This window comes from Trachemys scripta, chromosome 18 (genome assembly GCF_013100865.1).
Source record: "Trachemys scripta elegans isolate TJP31775 chromosome 18, CAS_Tse_1.0, whole genome shotgun sequence".
Lineage (NCBI taxonomy): Eukaryota > Metazoa > Chordata > Testudines > Emydidae > Trachemys > Trachemys scripta.
In genome coordinates this window covers 12,906,722-12,930,250 of record NC_048315.1, presented here as the reverse complement: position 1 = coordinate 12,930,250, position 23,529 = coordinate 12,906,722, and the positions used below count along the sequence as shown (strand labels likewise).

At 41.7% G+C, this 23,529-nt stretch overlaps 2 protein-coding genes across 3 annotated transcripts in view; one reads left to right on the top strand and one right to left on the bottom strand.

The window, feature by feature from the left end:
• The window catches only part of NIPSNAP2 (nipsnap homolog 2), a 28,734-nt gene extending 20,376 nt beyond the window's left edge, over window positions 1–8,358 (top strand). The window contains exons 6-10 of the mRNA XM_034752233.1: window positions 461–601; window positions 1,836–1,867; window positions 4,911–5,005; window positions 6,180–6,263; window positions 7,004–8,358. Of these exons, the coding sequence (XP_034608124.1) occupies window positions 461–601; window positions 1,836–1,867; window positions 4,911–5,005; window positions 6,180–6,263; window positions 7,004–7,068 (417 nt within the window). The 3' untranslated portion in view covers window positions 7,069–8,358. The remainder of the gene's footprint in view (window positions 1–460; window positions 602–1,835; window positions 1,868–4,910; window positions 5,006–6,179; window positions 6,264–7,003) is intronic.
• Window positions 8,359–12,042: 3,684 nt separating this feature from the next.
• On the bottom strand, window positions 12,043–19,091 carry PSPH (phosphoserine phosphatase). Of its 2 annotated transcripts, none has more exons than XM_034752798.1 (5): window positions 18,786–19,091; window positions 17,637–17,771; window positions 15,921–16,011; window positions 14,208–14,438; window positions 12,043–12,237 (listed from the first exon to the last, which is right to left on the bottom strand). In XM_034752798.1, the coding sequence occupies exons 1-5, from the start codon at window positions 19,004–19,006 to the stop codon at window positions 12,127–12,129; spliced, it is 789 nt and encodes a 262-aa protein (XP_034608689.1). In that variant the 5' UTR covers window positions 19,007–19,091; the 3' UTR covers window positions 12,043–12,126. The 2 variants fall into 2 exon arrangements, with proteins under 2 accessions (XP_034608689.1, XP_034608690.1); XM_034752799.1 differs by having other exon boundaries at window positions 14,208–14,356; window positions 15,866–16,011; window positions 18,786–19,073.
• Between the last annotated feature and the right edge of the window lie 4,438 nt (window positions 19,092–23,529).

Genomic DNA, 23,529 nt, shown 5'->3' with positions numbered 1-23,529 from the left:
AAAAAACCCTGATCCTCTCCTCTGCCCCACACACCTACTTTAACTAATCTGGCACCAGCCCAGGTTGAAAAAACAATGAATTACATTCTTCAGGATACTGTCAGTGGCCATTCAGAACACACACAATCTAATTGTTAGTTAAAACATTATTGCCATGAAGCCACTCAGTACAGCCTGTGTAGAAAATCGCTCCTCTGGATTTTACTTACCTAGCTTAGCATTATTCAAACAGCTCACACCCAAACTGCCCAGTACAAAAATTAATAGAGACTGTGATGTGTAAACCCACTGATGGATACTTTCAAAGCTGCGTAAGGAATTTGGATATTATTAAATTCAATGGGAACGGAGTGTACAGATCCCCAAGGTGGTTTTGAAAATCTCAGCCACTGTGTTCTATAGAAGAGTAGAATTTGTTAATGTAACATATTAAATTTTGATGATGACTATTATTTTTAAGGAATTCACGGAGTTTCGCAAAGAAAGGGGTAACATGCTTCTCTCTCGCAAGAACCAGCTTCTGTTGGAGTTTAGTTTCTGGAATGAACCTGTTCCCAGGGAGGGTCCTAATATTTATGAACTGAGATCTTATCAACTTAGAGTAAGTGTCAAATATTTTTTCTTTTGTAAATGATTAAAAATTGAAAATATTCAGCACACGTGTATAATAAAATACAGACCTTCTTAAAAATAAACTAAGGATCTAGTCTTATTCCTATTGAAGTCAATGGCAAAAGTGTTACTGGCCTCAATGTGTGCAGAATCCAGCTATAAAGACTGGATCCTACAAGGTGCTGGCCACTTCCTGAGACGTGCTGAGCACCCTTGCCTCTCATTGAAATGCGCACACACTCATGCAAGAGACTGAAAGAAAATATAATAGCTGTACAGTGTAATTACAAATTAATATATAGTCATAACTTTAAGCACTTAAAGGAATCAATGTATTTGATAAATGATGGTATTTTTCAAATGGAAATGCTGTGAGAATGGAAGCCTGTGTAATATTGATGAGTGAATTCTCAATGTTCTGTTCTCCTAACATGTACGTGCAAGATGAAGTAGCTCAAAAAAGCATCGCTGACGTTTGTGGCTATGTCAATATCTTGTTTAAAACCATTTTAGTTCCCCTTTGTCATTAGTGCACCATAAGCACTACAATAACACAAGTAATTGATGATGATGATGATAATGGATCTCAATGGCTCTTGGCTCATGCCATCGTATTTTTTATTTTTTCCTCATTTTTATTTTTTAAAAAAACACCTTTCAGATTAGTGAAAATTAAACAGTGCTCAGTTTGGCAGAAAAGACATGCTAAAAATATATTATTGTTGGAAGCACTATTAAAAACCTGTAATAATGCCAGCAGGCAGGAGTGGGGATTTGAGCAGCTGGCATGGTCTGTCAAGCCTGAACAATTATATTCTAAAAATATTTGAAAAGTTAAATCTCGGTTTCTTACCTTTTACATTTAAGGACCCTGCAGAGGCAGCAGGCACAGCATCTCAGGGGAAATAAGTGCCTTCTGTCACTCAAGGAACTCCTTCAGTTGGTTAATGTGGCATGTTAACAGACTCAGAATGGGAGCCCTGTAAATCTTAACTTGGTCAGAAGATTGATGGTCATAACATGGTGCTTAGATCAAGCAGCAGGCATATCACTGACAGTTTGTGAAATATGGAAGGAAGACCCTCTTCCCTCCCCTCCCCTTTATATTTTTGCTTCATATAACTTCACATTTGTCAGATCCATTTTCAAAAATATTGAGAACTGTCCCAGTGCTCTAGTTTTCTTAAAATACTAGACCTGAAACTTCTTTCTTCTTCTTTCAGCCTGGAACAATGATTGAATGGGGCAACTACTGGTAAGTGTATTTCACCATGTTGTGTGCTGTAATTTAAGTTTATTAATTACATTTCATAGTTTAAAACCATGTAGATGGAGATGGTAGAATAATCCCCACACCCTTCCAGATACACAGAGCTAATAAGCTGATTCTGGTCCTACACAACTCTGACAAATTAGTTTTTATTTTGCCTTTCTGGGAAGGAAAGGGAGTGCCTCCCTGAACAATGCTGGGACCTCTCTTGTGCGTTGTCATTTTAAAAGCCATCATTCTTTTGAGAAGTAAATAATACTTAACACTTCTATCACATTTTTCATCCTTAAAACATTTAAATTTTAATCTTCACAACAACTGTGTGAGGAAGGGAAGTATTATCCTAATTTTACTATTGAAGATTCTGAGGCACAGATTGGGGAAGGAATTTTCCCAAGGACACATAGCGAGCGGATGTCAGAGCCAAGATTAAAACTAGATTATTTTGCTTGCTGTCCTATATTCAGTCTACTTTCCCAATCAGGCTCCTCACGGACAGCACCAATATTACTGACTTGGTGCCTGATCCAATCCTATTACATTGAAGTTAATAGGAATTTTGCTGTTGATTTTGGTAAGACCAGGCTCAGCCTCTTGGCAAGAGTAGACATCTGTAGAAGGGACACCATCACCTTTCTAATACACCTGGGCACTACTGGCACAGCTACAAAATAAACTACCGTCCTCTACCACTAAGAATCTCACCTATTCTCACTTGTACATCTCTACCGGCTAAACTCTTGCCCATCCTGCTCATGTTTGTCCATAGTAGTGTGATCAAAACAAATAAATACCTTTACACAAAGAGACTGTTTCCCAGTTTTCCATATGTCTGTTTCCTAAGAACTTCTTTCAGAACACCTGAAATTTCCCAGTTTTTTACTTCATCTATCAACATTTTCAGGTTTCTTATCATTACAAAATATACTGCTATAAGATATTTGGTATGTCCCTGCTTCGTCCTTCCCACAGTGAATGTGTAACACACCAACAGTTGTTCAAAACCAAAGCTTGTATAACTTGTCTTGTGCCAAAGTTGCAGTAATAAGGCCAATGATCCAGCCCAATTAGTGCAAAACCTCTGCTCTGACCCCTCAAGAAATGGGGGGTGGGGGGAGGGTTTGATGGTCTCGCTGTTGTTTCCCTTTTCTCTAAAATTGCCAGACCCACATGGAGGAGGGAAAATAGGTATGGAGGAACACGGGGGGTGGGGAGAGGCAGAGCCTTCCTTTGGTTTTTCTGTTGCTCCAGATGGAATTCTTCTAGCTCAGGTGGACCAGATCAAAGAAAGGCGCCAAAAGGCAGAGGACTTGAGTATTCGATCAGAAAAAAAGTTACTGCAAAAACACGCTTGTTTTTTAATTTGAAAATATGGTCACCTAACTCCTAACCCATTGGCCAGTTCCCCAAAGTTAGCACCCTTATGGTTTGACTAGTACACAATACAAGACATTGGCAGTGGTTAGGTGGTGGTAGTTTTAATTTACAAGGAAGGATTTTTTTTCTGTTCCCAAAAAATTAAGGAGTCTCAAGATTCTAATAATTTATGTGTGTTGCTGCTTCTGGAAGTCATGCATTTGAAGGATTGTCACTAGAAATAGCATACTCCACCCCCCTCCCGCCCTGTGAGAGGCCTCTGTAGATTCAATTTAACCGGAATTAAATGTTGTCTCGGATCTTTCATTTTGCTTTGTAACCTAGAGCCAACTTCTATGTGTAGAGGGTGCCCAAACTGAGGAGTGCATGCTAGAGTCTTCCACGAGCCGTGCTTCCTATGGGACAGGGGCAGCCGAGGAAGCAGTGGAAAGTGCTTGGCTTCAGCAGGTTTTGGATACTGAATTACTTGCTAGTTTTATTAGGGACAAATCCTCCCCCTTCTCACTGGGTGTTTTCTGTTCCCTATGCTGGGTGTACCCAACTAAGGCCAGATGTCCCGACTGCCTTCTGAGCAATGCAGTACTGTATTGCAGAATTCATGGCAATGCATGTTTTCTCTAGAAAGTATTGCCCTTTGAAACTCAGAGGGTTAATTACTTAACACTATGTTGATCATTCTTTGCTTCCTCAGCATCAAAGTTAGATATAATTTTTATAATAACAAACCTTAAATTTTTATCTTTTTAAAATAAAACTCATTTTAAAATCCTACTGAGTATCACGTTTATATTTTTATATATAGGTAAAAGTGTTTGTCTCCTCTTCAGTATATACTCCTGCTTTTTATCTTGTTTAATACCAGTATAAGTTCCTTGCATCTACAGTGGCTAAATCCAATCAATTCTAATGAATTAAGGTTGCATGATTGTGAGTATTTACAGTTGTTTTGAATAAGAATGAAGACTCGAGTTTTCAAACAGCATAATGTGCATCAAGATAATTGGTTTAATTTCAATAATTTGCCAGTAAATTTGGTTTCCTACTATTATTGGGGAGGTACACATTCAAATACATTTGTAGATTGGCAACAGATCCACTTTAGAAAATGTAGCAGCTTCTAGTTGAGTTAAAAGTTTAAAATTAGGCTTGCGGCATCATGAGATGCAACTGCCTAGGAAAGATACATGTGTACAAGAACTTTACATTCCAGTAACTTAAAATCCATGTGTGTAAGTATGAAAGACGACATTCACAAATAGCATATCTTCCTGATGTGACTAACGCTCAAAAGTAGTATAAAGTTGGCAGGTAGGAGGATTCCGTTTTTGATAAACCTTTAGAAATTTCTTGCCATTTTAAACCATAACAATGATTATCCTACTGGCTCCAAAATTAAAAAGTTGAAGACTAGAAAATGATCAGCATGCAATCTAATAAAGGGGTGTCTCCAAGTTTAATGTGGCTTAACAAGTTCTATTTTAATTGCTCGTTGCTGGGAATTGGGTTGTATTTTTGTTTTTTACATCTGGAATCTGCTGCAAAATGCTTTAACATTTGAGATGGGGTTAATTCTAACTCTGCTTTCCTTCCAATCACCACTTGTTTCCTGTGCTCATCTACTGTTTCTAGAGGTTCCATTTGTCTCTTGTAGGGCTCGTGCTATTCGTTTCCGACAGGACAATAATGAAGCAGTTGGAGGATTTTTCTCACAAATCGGACAGTTATATATGGTTCATCATCTTTGGGGTAGGCTTCTTTGTTTTCTGATACACTCACTCCTCTATCACTATACTCAATAGGTCCTTAAAACAAGGACCTATTCTGTTCAGAATAACGAGATGTGGAATAGAGAGAGAACCATGTGAATTGCATTTGATATCAACAAGGGTTTTTAAATTTTATTTTGCAGTTTTAGTTGCCAAAGTTAAAAGCACAAAATAAACATTTCCTTGTCCTTTTGTAATTTCTGTCAGAAGTTACAGTAAAGCATCACAAACCTTTCTTATCAGAGTCTTACTGTTTGCTTCAAGTAAAGTGAACATAATGAGTTCAGTCCTGCAGTTTCTTCCCTCAGGCCAAATTCACACTGAAATTAGTAATCAAAGATTTAATTTCTAAGGGTCAAATCATATCCTCCTAGAGGGAGGGAAAAATCAAGTATCTCTTCCAGTTACCACTGTCTGCTCCCCTCACAGCAGAGAGAGTCGAACATTTATTTATTTATTTGCAGTGGCACCCAGTGTGTGCTAGGTGGTTTCCAGACAGTTCAGGAGGACAGGCCTCTTCAGAGAAGCTCACAATCTAACAACTGCATTGAGGAAACATGCGCTGCAGCCTTCAGACCTCAAGGATATCCACAGGAAATTGGATTCCAACACCATGGATCCTAGAGCACCCATGCAGAGATCCAGCCCCTGTGTGCTGCATTATCTGTCTAATCTATTTCTAATGCAGCTATAATTATGGTATTAAGGCCCCCTCAATGCCCTTTCTGCCTCTGGCATCCCTTGCCACACTTGCATCTTACTTCCATTTGAAAGGGGAAAAGTCAGCATGGGGGTGGAGCTTAATGTTCCAATGACCTACAGTGACTTCTAGCAATACTTACGGCTAGTTGCCAGGGTTAAATGTCAGGCAGAGCAGCAAAACCCAGGGAGCACCAGCCATGTTATAGTCACATGGAATGGCTTCCATATATGCTGTAGACCTACTTTTTTGCTCTCTCTGCCTTCCCCCTTTCCACTGGTCTTGGAGCTTTTCCTTTGTATAAAGAGGAGCATCTGAAGCTAACTTTTTTTTTTTTCCTTCCAAATGACTGCAGCCTCTTAACCACAGAATTAAATATTTTAAAGCGTGATCGTTATGGACAGCAGGACATTGACTTAGTACTAAATTTTGCGTGTGTACTTTTTTCCTCTAGCTTACAAAGACCTCCAGTCCAGAGAAGATACAAGAAATTCTGCATGGAATAAACATGGCTGGGATGAACTAGTATATTATACAGGTAAGAGCTGAACTAAATTAGAATGGGCCATGGAGTAAACATTATTTTTTTTTAATGGGCAGAGATGCCACCATGATTATTTCAGTAAGTTACACTGTCATAAATGTTTTATTTTGCTGGTATGTTTGTCAATTACAAAGTCAGTTGTTTAAATAATCTGTTTTCAGTTTTTGTAAATGTCAGCAAATTGATGTAGTTGCTGTATAAATGTTTGTATTAAAACACGTTTGTACTAAAGAACATCTACTAAAGGAATAGATCTGTTCAAAGATTTAATTTTCTGTGCACAAAAACTTATACAGTAAATAGTGAAATATATCTTTAAAAGAATCCATTAGATTTTCTTTGTAACAAGCTATAATGTGAAACATTGGGGCCCTGTGAAATACATTCCTCTAAAGAGGGAAAGTAGACTTTGGAGCCAGGATCCAGGAGACCTTTGATATCAGAAACAGCTTTCATAACAAATCTGGCATGTAAGCTATGCTAAATATTTCAAATGTTGTTCCATCAGATTACAATGGAAATATTACAGTACAATTGCAAGCTATCCTTAAATCTTGCTGAAAAGCAACAGGTGTTTTCTTCAGTGACGGGAGAGAGGTGGTTGGTGATTAGTAAAGATTTGACATGCACTAACGAGTAGAGTAGTTTGATGAACACGGTACTCCAAGTTGAGTATGCAGAATTACTAATGGGATCTTTATTAGTAAATGAGAGCCTGTCTTTTCTTTTTTCAGTGCCACTTATTCAGGAAATGGAGTCCAGAATCATGATACCATTGAAGATCTCTCCACTTCAGTAGTTATTGACTTACCTGTGCCTACATAGGTTGAAGTGACAAATATTTGTCTTAAATTAATTTGATGGTATACATCATATATCATGGTCAAAGAAACATAAAAGTATCATATTGAGCTTGTCAAAGAAACCTTTTTTCTTCAGAATCTAAAAACTTTATGCATTTAGAAATGTACCGGGGAAACAATAATAGGGTTGTAGTTTAAGAACTCAAGACATACCCAGTTCATCTGTGAAACTGGCACCTTGAGCTGAGCCTGGCATACAAGTATGTGGTGTGTCCTGATGTGTACTGATGCCCACGCTTCAGTAGCAGCAAAGGGAGAGTTGCACATCTGCCATTTAAAGTCTTGAACTAATGCTGTATTTAAATCCTGGGGAAATTGTTACAGTTCAGGGGGCTTTTGTATAATGGAAAATGTATATTTGTTTTGTAGTCATTACCGATTGAAAAATCAGTGTTGGTTGGTTCCCATAAATAGGAGAGATTTAAACAAAGCTTTGTATCTGAGAAATTCATACCACTATATCAGTTTCATTGGGAATTGAGCCAGTAAATAATTAAGAATTTACAAAGTAGCCAAGAATATTTAAATTATAACGTGCAGTAGAATTACTGAACTACTCCCACTTGTAAACAAAGTGCAAGTATTAGTGGAAAATGAATTACAAATCAGGTGATAGTTGAATATACATACAATAGTGGATTCCATTTTGATAAGGCTCTGAAGTAGAAACAAATAAACATCCATCTAGGTGTCTATATCTGGAACTAACTTTTGAAATTATTTAATCAATGCTTTGGGCTGTATGATCTATAGTATTGGAGTAGACATTTGCAAGGAACACTGGTGTGAAATTTTACAGGCACTCATGTTTTGTTAATCGTCTATTTCTGAAAATAATTCTGAAGGCTAGGAAAAGAGGTTTTGTTTAATAAGCAATCATGACTTCAGATATATGCTTGATCAGGTATTTCACTAATAATACAGTAGGTGCATCTGAAATGATGTGTGATGATGGCGCATGTTGAGTCAATATGATTAGCATAAAGCAATGTATCGTTATGTCCGGTTCTGTTTTGATTTCACTTTTAGATTAGAGCATATCAACTTTTTAGTATCTATAATGACGTGACCATCCTGTAAGTGAAAACAATGTCTATTCAAACTAGTTAAAGAATCACTGTAATATATTGTATGTACAAATCGCATACTGAATGTCCAGTTTGTACATTTCAATGAGTTTTCTGCAATAACATATCAGTCAATAAAATCCTTTTAATTTTCACATATTACTGGCACCATATGTCTCCATCCACCTGCGCAGTGTTTGTTATGAAAAAGGGGGGTAGGAGAGAAGTATACAGTATTTCAGTTTAGATAGCCAACATTGCCATAATGTGCCTTTTTTTCAGAAGCGTATCACTTCCACAAAGACATGCTGTCAGCTGATATTTACATACAATTTCCAAATAAGATGCTAGGTTGTGAAGTGTGTGGTGTTGGGATGTGGAAATGGGAAGTATCCCTCAATTAGATCTGCTGGTGTGGAGCCCTGCACCCATGTAGAGCCAGCAGATCTCCATATACGGTGCAAGGATCCATGTTGCCAGATCCGGTTACAGGATCAGGACCCATGTTGGTTTGCAGGGTGTGGCTTCAAATGATCCATGCTAATTTGTATTCTTTTTGTGGGAGACTTATTTTTGCTTTTAATTATTGAACACATTCATTACTGGGGAGAGTGAGGGATGAGCCTGGCACTGCAAGCTTTAACATTCTGCTGATACCTCAGTCTTGACCCCTTGAGCTGCATCATCCTTGTTTCATTCTATTGCCAGGTCTCTCTTGAGAAGAGCTACTTAATTATGCCCGATTGTTGGATGGCTTTGCAGTGCTAGACAATGGAGACTAGGCTGAATCCTGCATGCTAGCCTGTAATTTCCATCCGCTGTACTCCGGTGCTCCAGTCTAGATGCCTAAACTTACTACTGATGGCATCAGTCTCCACAGGTGAAAAGCTAATGCACTGACATAGTCATTTTGGCCTAGATAATACAGCATTTGAAAAATGCACATGGATGTGACACACATCTGCAGGGGTGCTGGGGGTGCTGAGAGCCATTGAACCAAACTGTAAATCCTGTATATAATGGAAACCACTTCAAGCCAAGGGGTGCTGCAGGAAACCCCTCTTTCCCCCCACACTCCTAGTTCCAGCACCTGTGCACATCTGGTCTTTCATCTTAATAGTTTCCTAACTTTATTAATAATAATTTCCTAACTTCGGTATTATTTGTGTTGTGGTAGCACCCAGTGTCTCATTTTTCTAGCCACTGTGCAAGCAGAGTGAAAAACGGTTTGTGTGCTCAAGAGCTTACAAACTAAACACACGAGAGAGAAAGCGTGGGGAAAGGAATATAATGCATGTGCTTGAGCATAGACTGAAGAACAGATTTTTCATAAGTGAGCAATGGCTTTGCATGATTTTCCTTCCTCTTCTGTGTCAAGTAGAGCATTTTCCTTCCCCCCTGTAACTTCCTCTACTTTCTCCTACACCTCTACCTCGATATAACGCTGTCCTCGGGAGCCAAAAAATCTTACCGCATTATAGGTGAAACCGTGTTATATCGAACTTGCTTTGATCCGCTGGAGTGCGCAGCCCCCCCAACCCCCCCGCGAGCACTGCTTTATCGCGTTATATCCGAATTCATGTTATATCTGGTAGCGTTATATCGAGGTAGAGGTGTATTCCTCTCCAGTCAGGGGATCGCCTGCCTAGTTACTTCACTCCTTGCACTGTTTCCCAAAACTTTCCTGGGCACTTTTGTGATGGATCTTGTATGCAGTTGGACTGGCACCTTACCTGTGATGTGGAAACTTTCCTCCTGCTGCTGTCTCACTGCCATACTGCCTCTGATTAGCACTCCGTGCTTTACGGAGCAAAGAGGTCAGCCAGGAGAAGAGAGCCACCTGCTTACTGAGCTAAATAATAATTCTTACTTCCTCCTAGGAAGAGGTGTGGCTTGGTGTTTGCCCAGTGGAGAACGATTTTCTTACTTTTCAAAACAACCACACCTGAAGAACCCCTGTGAAATATCAGGTACAATCCACGCTTCCATTTTCCACTCTCCATCACGGTGACGGGCGTGGAGAAGAATTTCAGATGTACATTGAGGCCTCAGTTGTACAAACCCTTCTGCATAGGCTTAAATTAGCGCATTGACTTCAGTCAGACTACTCATGCTTAAAATTAAGTATGCGTACAACTGTTTGCAGAGTCAGGGCCTGAGTGAGTGCCAGAGCTGCTGTATTGAATGTTAGATTTTTGTCATGATATCTTAACAAAAAACAGTCTCGTGCCTGGAAACTCTACAGCTGCATCTTAGAGGAGAGCAGGGAAACACCCTGAATAACAGCAAGAACTTTCTTTCACCCTATTCAAACGCTCCTCCCCAAACAAAAGGCTTATTGTACATGAGCTGTTCTTGGAACTTGCTGAGATTTCCTTCAGGATGAATTTAAGAGTATTTTTTTGTAGGCCGCTGAAGAGTCTTGTAGTAAACAGCCTGCTGTCATGCCCATTGCTAGAGTACAGATGCAGATTTATTAAGCAGAGCGGATGTTGCCCTCTGAGTCAGCCCTCACTAAGAAAGGTCTGTTTGGAAAGACCTTTTCAAAAATAAATCCGCTTGTTGGGTTTAGCTGCTCCTTGGTGTTAATCAACTAAATCTTGCTAAAGAACAAACTTGAAAGGAGTCACCAAAAAATCAAATCTTTTGGTGACAGTATGCTCATCTTTCCTTGGAGGAAAACCGACGCCCGTACTGTTTTCATGCAGTATTTTGGAATTTTGTACAGAAAATGACTCACTCGTTACCTCCCCCACCTAGTGTCTCAGGCATATCTTTTATTGGACCAAACCCCCCACCTTGTGTCTCTAATGTCCTGGGAGTGATACAGCTACAACTACGCTGCATATATTTGTGTCCTTTCTGTACCACTAGAAGTGGACGTGTGAAATCTGAACTTTAAAGAGAGTTGCCAACAAGCGTTCACGTTGAACAAGCAATTGCACACTCAGGTGTGACCTCTGAAACTGCCTAGCCGGTGCCCCCCGTGAGTTAGTTGTACATCGCATAACTAAGTATGCCACGTCTGCTGGAACTGTGAGCCCTGACCATGCTTTTCAGCAAATGGCAGCAGCTTATTTTCCACATTCCAGAGCAGATTTTCAGCTCGGTGTGGCGTTCCTCACTGTTTTCCACAAGGCAAACACACGCACATCGAAAACATGGCACCAGATTCTCCACCCTGAAGTGGTTCCTTTGCACCACTCAGGCCAGCTGAGAATTCCCTCAGCAGGAGGACTTCTCAATTGCTGCATGTCCAGCATAGCTGGACCCTGTGCCAGCTGCCCTACCTACCCACGCCAGTATGGGGGGGGGGGGTTGTTGGGAGCGTGAGGAGGCAAAGTAACTGATTGGCCAGTTCTCAGCTGGCATATGATCTATAAGGGACCATAGCCAGATGGTGTTCTAGTTAATGTAGGTCAGGCCACAGCCAGGGAGCGCATGCCTTTCCCTCCATGTCATGCACCAAGCAAATCTGACCCTTCTGCAGGAGAGTAAGGTGCTACTCAAGCTGAATGAAAGTAGCAGAATGGGGCCCTTAGTGATTTGAAGAAACATACATTATAACTAACCACAGACCAATAATTTATTATTAACTTGCCAATAAATTCTTAACATGGGTTTTCAGTTGTGATAGGCCAGTGAATGAATCCGTTGACTTTTCCACCTTGGAAAAGATTATCGGATAAAAGGCGTCCATTGCCCCATAAGAATTCTGATTAGCAAATGTTTGGGTAATATATGGAAATGGGACCACTTGCAGTGTGAACTGCAGGTACGAGAGGGAACATCTTGGGAAGTTATCTGGAAGCATCAAATTCAAACAAAAAATTTAGCACACAATTGTGCAAACAAAAATATGTTTAATTGCATTGTATATATTGATCTACTATAATTGTTAATAAAAATACTATGTTACTGTATAACTTATCGTTCTTCCAGTTCTTTAAGCAGTTCGTCAAAGTGAGTGATGTACCATTTGGCTTTCTCCTTTACTTGTTTCCTGATTACATTTCCTCCGAATCCAATGAAGCAATCCTAGCAAAACAGAAATGAATAGGTTTGTATATTGAGCTTTCCACTAATCAAATGGGGATTTTTAGTGTAAATATGTTCAATTTTAAAAAAAGAATGAGTTTATCCTCAAAAACTATAGCAAAAACCCCTCAACAAAAAAAATTTGCCTTTCTGTGTTTGTTCCTAGGATGGATTTCATTAAAGGCTTGATCTTGCACCCTTGAAGTCAATGGGAACTTTGCCATGGGAGCAGGGTCACTGAAAAATCTGAGGAAAATTCCTGTGACTTATGCTGCTACTGTACCTTGAACTCCTAACGGTCCAGTAGGAGTTCACAGGCGAATGTTTATGCACAATATCACAATTATACCTATGCTATTTATTTTAACTCCACTCACCTCGTGAGACAGATACCAAATGTAATCATTAACTAATAATGGCTCAAATCATTAACCAAGAACAGTCATCATTTCTAGAGCCTAGACAATCTAGATCAATGAAAATGCAACATTTAAACTTTCACTTCTTGTTGTTTCATGAGATATTTAAGGCATTAAACAAATATTAATCTGGAATCGTAGTGCATACACTTGCTGCCAAGATGGGCACTGTTAGCATTAAAAATAATAGAATCACACAAGCACTGGCACTTGGAACTAGCATCATGCATGTTCCTTATACCGCAGTGCTGATTTTATGGTACTTGGGGAGCACATCCCAGGCCCGCATTAAGATACATGCTTCCTGATTCTGACAGAGCAAGAGCATTAGTATTCTAGCAAGGTACTTGACTATAATGGTAGGTTGCAAGTTAGATCCACACCCACTGTAAAAAGGCACTATTTTTTGTTTTTTTAGGTTGTTTTTTAATTCTTTTTTAAATTATTCCCAGTTCTGTGAGAGCTGCCATGTTCGGGGGAGGGGATGGCAGGTGTCTGCTCCATCCCCATGAGAAGTTATCTCTGGTGCAAGAAAGGATCTTGGTACCCACCCCTCCAAGCCATCAGACTAGCAGCCTTGCTCTGCTAGTATTAGGCAGCACATGCACCAGAAGGGTGCAGGAGCGTGCTTCCTAAGCACCATAAATCAGTGGCCCAGGTTGAGATCTTGGCACTTGATGGAATCTGTGTAGAAGCACCATGATACTAACAGTAATAGCAGGAATCCTAGTGCTACGCTGACAAAAGATGTGGGTGGGTGGGTGTGCACGCGCGCAAGCAATGCCTTTAAAAAAGGTAAACAATACCAAAGAAAGGATTGCAAATCTGGAGGTGCTGGCCACTGTCTAAAAGGCAGGTTGAGTGCTGAACAATATTGTCCAAACCAGCTGGAAGGCATTAGTGGGCTGCTTAGTGGCACTGGAGGGTTTTCAGATTTCTGAGGGAATGTGCTTGGCTGGCTTCCAAGTCTGTTCCAAGTGCAACATGAAAGAAGGCAAGGAGCTGGGAGTGGGTCAAGGAGCCAAAGGGAGCAATCAGAAGAGAAGCTTGGGTGGGCTATAGGGAGAGTGATGCGTGTAAGGTGATAACAGGATTATGATGTTTCTTTTCAGGTTCTCATATAAGAGGCTGGAGAGGCAGGGAGGTGATGACCTCAGCTGCAGGTGTGGGTGTTTGCTCAAATGGCACAAAGAAGAGAGAGACATGATGAGTGTGCGTGTGTGACCCAGACCCAGAATGAAAGGGGTACATGAGTGAATGGCCTGATCCCTTGTTCCATCCTCAGGTGATCCCACTGCCTGCTGACACAGGGAGGTGAATGCCCATCAGTACATCCCCCTCTTGGTGTCAGGCAGGAAATCTGATCTTTGTCTCAGCCTTTGCTGCTGCAAATAGCCCACAAGATACTGTTTCAGAATAGATTGAAAGGCATTAATGATCCCTCTTAAATACTGTATAACAGTCAAACAGCTGATGTCTTGCCATTGCTTTATATATATAAACATAAGAAAGCATTTGTTTAAAGGGGAAATCCCGTTCTTGGATACTCACAGCAGGGGGACATGCCTCCATGTCTGTAGCTCCATCTCCAATCATAACTACCTTCTTAAAGTGAAACTGTTCCTTCAGATGACTGATAACTTTTCCTTTTCCACCTGATTCAGCTGTTGGTTGTGTCTCATCAAACCCTGCATATTCTCCTAAAAACATATGGGGAGGAGGAGTTAGATACTTGGGCAGCATGTGCAATTGCTTCAGTGGGTTGCAGAGAATCACAGGTACCTAGGAAAGACACCAATGAACTTCTTGAAAATCAAGAGGGATTTTTACATTGTCCATGGCCTTTTCATTAGGAAATAACTAATTAGGGCCCAATCCCGAAGGCTTTACATGCATGACGCCCCCACTGAATTAACTGGAAATTAAGCATGCATTAAAAACTGTAGGATTTGACCTAAATCACTTTGTGGGTCTTACAGTGCCACAAAGGTGTGAATTTTCACAGTGTTGAATGCTGAGCAAAGGCAAAAAATTCCACAAATTCACAGATGCATTGGGCCAGGTTCTACCCTCGGTTACACTGTCACGGTGTAATCCAGGAGTGACCCCATTAAAATCAGTGTAAATCAGAATAATGAGCCCCACTGAGCCCAGCTCTACACTGGTGTAAAATCCAGAGCAACTCCACTGAAGTCAAGTCCATTGAAGTCAATAGTTACTCTGGATTTACCCCAAAATCACTGAGAGCAGAAGCTAAAAGCACTGCAACTGTGTTGTTATTAATTAGACAGTCTTTAACCTTGACTTGAAATCTTATCAAACCCCTAGCAAGAATGTAAAAGAATGTGACTTTCTACGCCTCCGCTGCCGTGCAAAGGAGCTCCAACGTTTGCTGCTTTTCCCTAGTACAGCCCATAATTAAAAAAATAATGTATTTGATCTTTATTCTAGACACATAATAGCTTGAACCAATTATCATTACTAGTAGGGTATTTCCCATGCTTGTTTCTTTACCCTAGCGTGTTATGTTGTCTCAGGGAAAACAATAGCTTCCAATGAACAATTTGTACAGCCAGAAATTGTTTCAACTGGATTTGTTTTGTTTGGAGGAGAGAGGGGAGTTCTGGGAGACGGGGTTTCTGGGGAGGGGTGAGGGACAACGACTTAGTGCTGGAGAAAGTTGCCAGCCTGACATCCCAGCAGTCTTCGGTTTTCCATCCACAGAACAGCACACCCTCCCAGAGTTTGATTGGCAGACATCAGGAGAGAGAGAAAGAAGAGGGGCTCACAATTTCCTTGCCTGGTGCTGTGCCCGAACTGACACTGAGACGATGCAGGCTGGATGGTTCTGGTAGAGCATGGATTTTGGCTATAAAGCCACTACTGGAACCCACACTTCATTTTCTGTCTTACGTCCTGTGACTTTTTAAATGCTTTTACGTCACCAAACTGCCTTAACCCGGACCTCTCCTTGGCCTCTCTGCTAAGACGGCCAACAAGGGACAATCAGTGCCACTTGTAGTGATGGTATTTATTAGGTGGACGCTCGATCACAAGAAACGGGACTGAGAACCATCAGCCTCAGTTCAGAAAGGTCATTCATAGAAGCAAAATGATCATATTTCAATATGTTGATTTTCCATTAAATTCTTAAGCCACCATAGCCCACAATCAATGAGTAGAAAAAAGAGCCATCAATCACATCTTACCATTAAAGTAAAACTTCAGCCTATTGGCAAACACATTTGCTGTTGGAATGTTCACCTGTAAAGCGACGTGCTCCACAATGCTCTGAAACCCTCCGGATATTAAGAAGACTTGGATGCCTCGCTGGTGAAGCCTGCTTACCAGCTCCCTTACAGGAAAAGAAAACACAACAACCAGCCCTGAATATCTAGAAAGATCAAGAAATAACGGAGAGGGAAGGAGGAATCCCAACTATATCGTTCATTAACAAAGCTGACTACAATTTGCATTATCCTTGTTTATTCAGGAATTGGGTTTCAATACCATACTTTAGTGCAGCCTTTCACTTTCCCTTCTTCCTTTGCAGGCTCAGGTAGAGTTTGTATGAAGGGAGCTAGAACAAATCTGTATTATATTGAGACACAGACTGGCAATTAGTGGATCAGGGAACTGATTTTCTTGATATTTGGGTCAATTTTCTTGACATTCAGGTCAATTCCAGTGAACAAATGAGATCTGATCCCACCCAGAAATTCTCCTGAATGTGGAAATAAGACCATCAAAAAAATCCACAATATGCAAGAGATATAGGCGGTTGAGTCCATGGCACCAAGCCGCACAGAGAATGTGCTTAAAGTTATCTAAAGCACAAGCTGATCTTTTGGATTCACTGACCCTGAGCCGTATCTCTTGCTGGATAGTTCCTAGGGGAACACTGGACAGCAACAGCCTTCCTGTAGAAAAGGCAATAGCTACAGAAAAAGAATCATCAAAAGCTGTATCGGAGGCAAAAGAATTTCACCCCCAGTCCGTGAGGACGAGGGGAGTTGAAGGCACTCAGCACCTGGCAAGATCTGCCCTAAAACAAAAGACCAACAAGCCACAAAAGCAAAGTAGCGGAGGCGGTCGCAAGAGAGGAAGTGCTGGAACACAGACAGGAAAATACAGGATTAAAGCAGAGGAGCTGTCTGAACAGGAAAGGGGAGGGGGGAAAGGAAGAGGGTGAGTGTAAGTAAAGAGAAGAGAATCACGTGATTCCAAACAAGGACACAATGTGCTGTTTGTGTTCTTGCCACCCCTACAGAGAGAACAAATCTGTGTTTCAGTTCAAGGAGAAAACACAGATGCAATATCTTCTCACAACACTGCTCGGTATTATAGTATTAGAGCCTGCTAGGAGGGCAGTTTTCTAATAAAAGCCTTTTTTCAGTCACTTACTGCTTTTGGGTAGAAAATACCTGTTAGGTTGAAATGAGTTATGCTTACTCTGAGCCCCAATTTCTTTAAAACTTCGTTTGTGACTTTAGTAATGAACTGATAGCCTTGAAGAACGGACTCCTCTAGATGGGTCCAGTCCTGGGATTTGAATGCCCTCAGCACTTCACAGGGTCAGATTCTATATCTCCAGAACATACACGCCTAGGGCAACAGCAGTGCAATCAAAGGGCCACACCCTGGACCTAGAAAGACCACTTCTAAAGGTGACGGGATAGATCATTGTCCATAACCATTCAGTCCTTGGCCTGTGTGCGGAGACTGCCAACAAGGATGCCCCTTAGTACCCACCGAGATGGTGCCTGCTTTGATGTGGACACTTGTCCACAGAAATGGACTCATCCCACTGTAACATCCCGATTTGAACATCACATACCATGTAAAAGTCAAGCCGGAAAACATTCTAGGGCAGATCCCCAGCTGGTGTAACTCCACTGACTTCACGCAGCTATGCTGATTTACACCAACTGAGCATCTGGCCTTCTGTGGCTTTGGAAGCTCACTTGAAACGCATCTTACCTTATGCCTGGTGTGAGCTGAGGAGGATGTTCTGAAATTAGTTTTTGCACTTGCTCCCAGGAGGGACGTATAAGTCCTAGTCGTGCCGTTAAAGCAGCTTTGAATGTCACGGAGCCTCCCATAGCTCTCCGAGTCCTGAATTGAGATCCAAACAAATCCATGCAAATCAGTTACACTCGACAGGAGATGATTTGTCACAAAGACTTTTAACTGAAGAATAATTATTCATAAGTGCCATTAGTTCTAGGCTCTGTTGTGTACACATTCTGAAAAGGTATGAGCTGAGAAATTTGCATGATATTTAAGAACTGCTGCCAGATTTCAAATCCCCCTCCAAAAATATTGTGGGGGTTCAGATCCACCTCTATTTACAATGGAGCAAAAAGGGAGAGCACTAACATGGCAGGTTGAAGTTACCTGACCAGTATTACTGGGCAAAATACAGAAGATGGGCAGCAAAGAGCTTTAAAAAAGGTGGAGCTGAACTGATGATTGATGACTACTTATTGGCGACTCATTAAGTCTGAAGTTTGTAAGATATTTATTTACAGCATCCACAAACAGACACTTTCCCCAGGCTCAGTGGAAGAGGATCATTGATACTTCTAAAGATAAATGCTGTGATTTAGGGGGACCATGAGGCCAAGCAGATAGGTAGCCCTGACATCATGCTGTACCTGAGCATGGCTGAACCAACTGACAAAATCTTTATTTTATTTCTCCATATTGGACCAGCATTCCTTAAGTAATGGCCTGATTCTGCTCCCTATGAAGTTAATGTGAGTTTGGCTATTGGCACCAATGGGGGCAAGATCAGGCTTCAGAATGGCCCAAGATGTATTTTCTTTCTTTCACAAAAAAGAGGGACCAGGCTGTGCTACTGTTTTGCCAAGTTTAACTAAAAGCCCCTTAACAAAGTAGGGGCCTGGTGTTCATTGGACAGATTTGAATGAACGTTGGCTCAGGCCCCATATATCCACAATTCCAAACTGTAAGTTATTCCAGTATTCATTGATGCTATTTATTATTACTATGATCCTCTTTAACCTATTCATCCCTGATGTAATTCCACTGGCCAGGGATGAAGCTAAGCCATTATTACTATTGATTGCTATGCCAATGGAATCAATCACCAAATTGTGTACGTACATTTCTGCCACAGCATCCCCAACTCCACAGAACTTCGCCAGCTCGTCGATTCCTTCTTCCTTGATGACTGTACTATCCACATCAAAGCACACTGCATCAGCATTGCGGAAGATTTCCTTCAGCTCCAAGAGGGAGGCCATCCTTCTGGGAAGCTTCCTGCTGCAAGAGAAGAGGAGAAGTTCTTTCTGCCGGTCATTGCACTGCACTCTGTGTTGAGCCATTTAAGAAACTGAGCTGTCATCTGCCAGCTAGTGCTGAATGCAGCCAGCCCTTATTAATGAGAGTGGGCAGCGGTGAAGACCTGGCTCAGTCGCTGATTTGCTCTCTGTGGTGCCTGCCTGCTGATGAGCAGGGGTTGGGCAGTGGAGATTTGGCTCAGCTGTTGATTCGCTCTTTGCGGGGGCTGCCTATTGATGCTCCAATGGGGCTCAAGCTTATAGTTTTGACATTTCATGCAACAACTATGAATCCAGCTCTCCTGCAGAAATTGTGACACTGAATTCCAGCTCACCCTCTCAGGTCTAAGGGAACGAGACTTCTCACCACAAGGACTTGTAGAAGGACATAAGATCAGACCCCTGGTCCATCTAAGCCTGTGCCAAATGCTCCAGGGGCTGATGCAAGAAATCACATCCAGGACAGTTAGGGATTAATCTGCCCAGAGGCGAAGTTTCTGCCAAGCCCAGCAGAAAGTAAACATAATTCTTTTATAAATCCTACTATACTTCTGGGCTCAGTGAACTTGACCCAGCACATCAAGACATCAGTCACAATGTCATGAGACCACAACCTTTTCCCCAGAGGACTATGTTTAAATATTAGAAGTTGAAAGTGTCACTCAGCTGGACAGTCAGGGCGCGTAATAACTGCTGAAATACAATAGCTTTCCCTTTCTTATGTATCTGTTCACTTGGCTGTTAGGCACAGCCCAACTGTGTTGGGCACAATTAATTCAGCAGATCAGAAACACAGGATTTACAGTTGGGTGTTAAACAGCATAAGAATACTTTCCTGCTATCACACTAATCATCTTGTGCTTTTTCTCTTTATAGGCAAGGTGTAATTCCATATTTAGCAATCGGTTTGTATTTGGGAGAAATACTCAGTGCTACAGCTTTAGACCTACCCCGTACCCCAGATGTTATTGTTTGGCTGGTTTGTTTTGGGGTTGATTTGTTTTCTAATCACCTATACTTTCTACTATACATCCCTGTATGTGATTATCCTGAATCTTCCCTGTTCTTCCTGGGTGAAGGGAAAATGCCTTGCCATCTGGTGTCATGTCACACAGCTTCATCTTTTCTTTTCATCACACTAAACTGTATGCAGATTTGTTTTTCTCTTGTGTATTCATCTATAATTTGATGGCAAGATGCCCTACAGCTCCTTACAGAGGACCTGGCTGGTTCCCACAGAGAACATATTTCTTGTCCTTTTAAAACACGCTTCTTACACTTGGGCTCCTCACTGTTGCCAATGGAGATGGGGCCCTGATCGTCACACACCCAGCTCTGTAAGGGCACCTTTAAAGTAAAAGATGTTTTGATTTTGTAAGAAAGTGCTTGGCTCTGGGAATGGTTAAAACAGCTGCCAGCGGGTGCAGTGGGGTAAGTGTTTTAATTTTTCCAGGATAGTCTTCCCACCTCTGCCCAATATATATCAGAAAACTCACGGTCAACTTCTTTGCCATCTTGCCTGCAAATATACCTGTTTGTGGCATGATCCTGGTAAATGTCACAAGTTAAGAAGGATTGAACTGATTCAGTATTTGGATGGGAGACGTCCAGAGACAGTAGGTGGTAGGATTGATAGCAACTGAGAGACAGCATTGCTGAATAGTTAGAGCAGGGGACTAGGAGTCAGGAAACCTTAGTCCTATTATTATTTCCCATGCTGCCAATGCACCTCTGTGTGACATTTGATAAATCTCTTCACCTTTCTGTGTCTCAGGGCTTGCCTATAGAGAGTTAGTGCATGGCAAGCGGGGGTGTAAATCTACAGTGCACTAGCGTGCTGCACGCTAACTGGCTGTGTGGACCCTGCTGCCACGCACTAAAAGTTCCATAGTGTGCTTTGACCTATTGCTGTTTCAAACTCTCTGTACAGACATGGCCTCAGTTCCCCAGTGTATAAAATGGGGATAATACTATTTGCCCACCTATAGGTAGGCTACATGTAGTTGAGATGTTCAGAAGGAAAGCTGCTATTTAAGTCCATCCTATTATTATTGGGCTAAATCCTGAAGTTCTCACTCATTTATTACTCGGTCCTCTCTTGGATAAAACTCCCAGGAGAGTGATACGAATTTTATCTAAGGACTAATTAAAAACCAAGTAAGAACTTAGGGCCAAATTCAGCAGTCCTGAATTGAGCAACACTTGCATTGACTTTAATGGGCTCTTCATGAGCTAGATTATTATACTTTACCTTAGGTATAACCACAGTAGCTAGGAACCCCAGTCAGGGACCAGGACCCCACTTTGCTAGGACTCTGACTCAGAAATAAAAGCCTCTGATGAAACATAAAGAATGACGCCCTGCTCACTTATCTGTCCCAAGACATTTTCCATGTGAAAGGGGCATTAAGCCCAGTCATGTGGCAGAATTCCCATTTGAGTACTTGCATCCACCCTAGCTACATTCCCAATGCATTTTCAATTGGTTGAGTTATTCTTCACCTCCTGTGCTAAACAGTAGCCTCCTTACAGAGCTCTGACTGACCATGTCTCCATGGCTGTGTGTGTAAACTGTTATCTCATGTATTGGCATTTGTCTGAGTGAGATTCCTTGGAGCAGGGTCCTTGTGTTTTGTAAAACACCATGTATGTTTATGGCTCTCTGCCCTGCCAGTGGATGAAATGGCTGTATATACCCTGTGGAAAGAGCTTTGAGATCCTTTGGGATGAAAGAATCTATGAATAATTATTGTAATAACTGAAAACGTATGTACTACACACATAGTCGTCAAAGAGACTGACCAGGTCTTGTAAATGTTCATATAGTACACAACTAACCAAATAAATGGGAATGCTCCAGTACTTCATTATGAGACAGAAGACAACAGCCAAAGATGCTACCTCGAACAGGTAACTCCTTATTTGTAAATGCTCCTCTGTATTTAGCAGAACATTATCAGCACTGGGCATGAAATATCACCACAAGAGGCAGAGACCGAGATTTAGCTGGCAAAAAACACCTATTAAAAATAAAACTCTACTAAGGCACCTGTGAAATAGCAGTATGTGCTACATGTAGTCTGTCTGTCTAGTTTAAGGTTTTGTTTGGCACGCTCCACAAGAACCAGATTGTGACTTCTGCTGTGCTCTCACACAGGGATAGAAAGGGATGTAAGGAGCCCCCTTACCCTCCTGCACTTATCTGTCCCACAGGTAGGAATGTGAGGGGCATGGGGAGAACCGCTGCTGCAGGGCTGCTATTCCCCTCCCATGCAGGTGGGCTGGGAGTGGGTAGGTAGGGCAGAGGGAGTGGGCAGAGCTCTGGCACAGTTGAGCCAGTGTGGAGGGCGAGTAACCGGTTCTAAGAAAATGGCTGGTGCAGCCTATTTCTCTCAGGGCACTACGGGAAAGCGGGGACCGGACTCTGACTCTGGGGTAATGCAGCTACGCATTGCCCCTCACTCAGGGCAGATTGTAAACTTCAATCTACCCCGAGCACTTAGCCTAGAAGCTCTCTGGAGTAGGGACATCATCATGTACTTTTCTGTGATGCACCACTTTACACTTATGCAATTGGATAAAGAACACTTAATACAATAATATTACATGAACATGGCATGCAAAAGAAACTTAGTGCTACGACGTAGCTATAGGAATAAAACATAAACCTCCCTGCAATATCTACAGGTTGGTACTAAACTACGGTTTCACAGTGGGTGGGTATGTGACTGAATTCCAGGTTTACATTGCATCAGCCTTAACTTGAAATTGACTTCATATCTGCCTGGTCATGCCATTACTGGAATTGTTTGCTTTGACTTTGGGGCAGAGTTGGAAAACCATGTGATTGAGCAATGGAATTGAAAAGAGCATGTACTGACATTTGTGGGATAGCATGCTGTTCAAATCCAGTCTGCAGAAAAATTATGAAGTCCATCAAAAATTCAACCCTGGCTATAGTTGCTGGTTTTAAAGTTTGCCTTACCGGACAAACATGTTGTATCAGAGTGGCATGACATTTGTGTCATGATGTCCCAATGCTGATCCATCCTTATGCAGTTATCATGTTACATCGTGAGAACGTGAGGTGAGGGTTGACACACCTCAGGTAAAGTGGGGTTCTTCCTCTTTTGTCCTCCATGCCTGCACAGCTCAAGGAGCTCTAGGGTTAGGAAGCATCATTCCAAGGGGCTACAGAACCAGTTCCACAGAATCTTGAAGCCATTTCCCTAGCCCTGGAATTGAAAGTAACAGGGGAGCAGGTAGAGCACCGAGCTGTCCCGTGACTGGTACTGAACAATAGGGGTCAGGTCGGGGCAGAGGGAGCAGTCACAGCGTCAGCCCAAACTCCCACTGGGCCCTCCTGACCCAGTGATTTTGCCACACCAACCAAGCACCCCTGGGGACCCACTTCTGGGTCATGTCCCACCCATTAAGAGCCTCTTCAAACAGAGCACAAACATGGAAGGGGGGAGGGGAAACACTGGAGGAAGTAGACAGAGATGGTCTCTAATCTGACTTTTCTCCAGTGCTGAAAGCAATGCCCGGCACCTTTCTCTCTGGCGGTT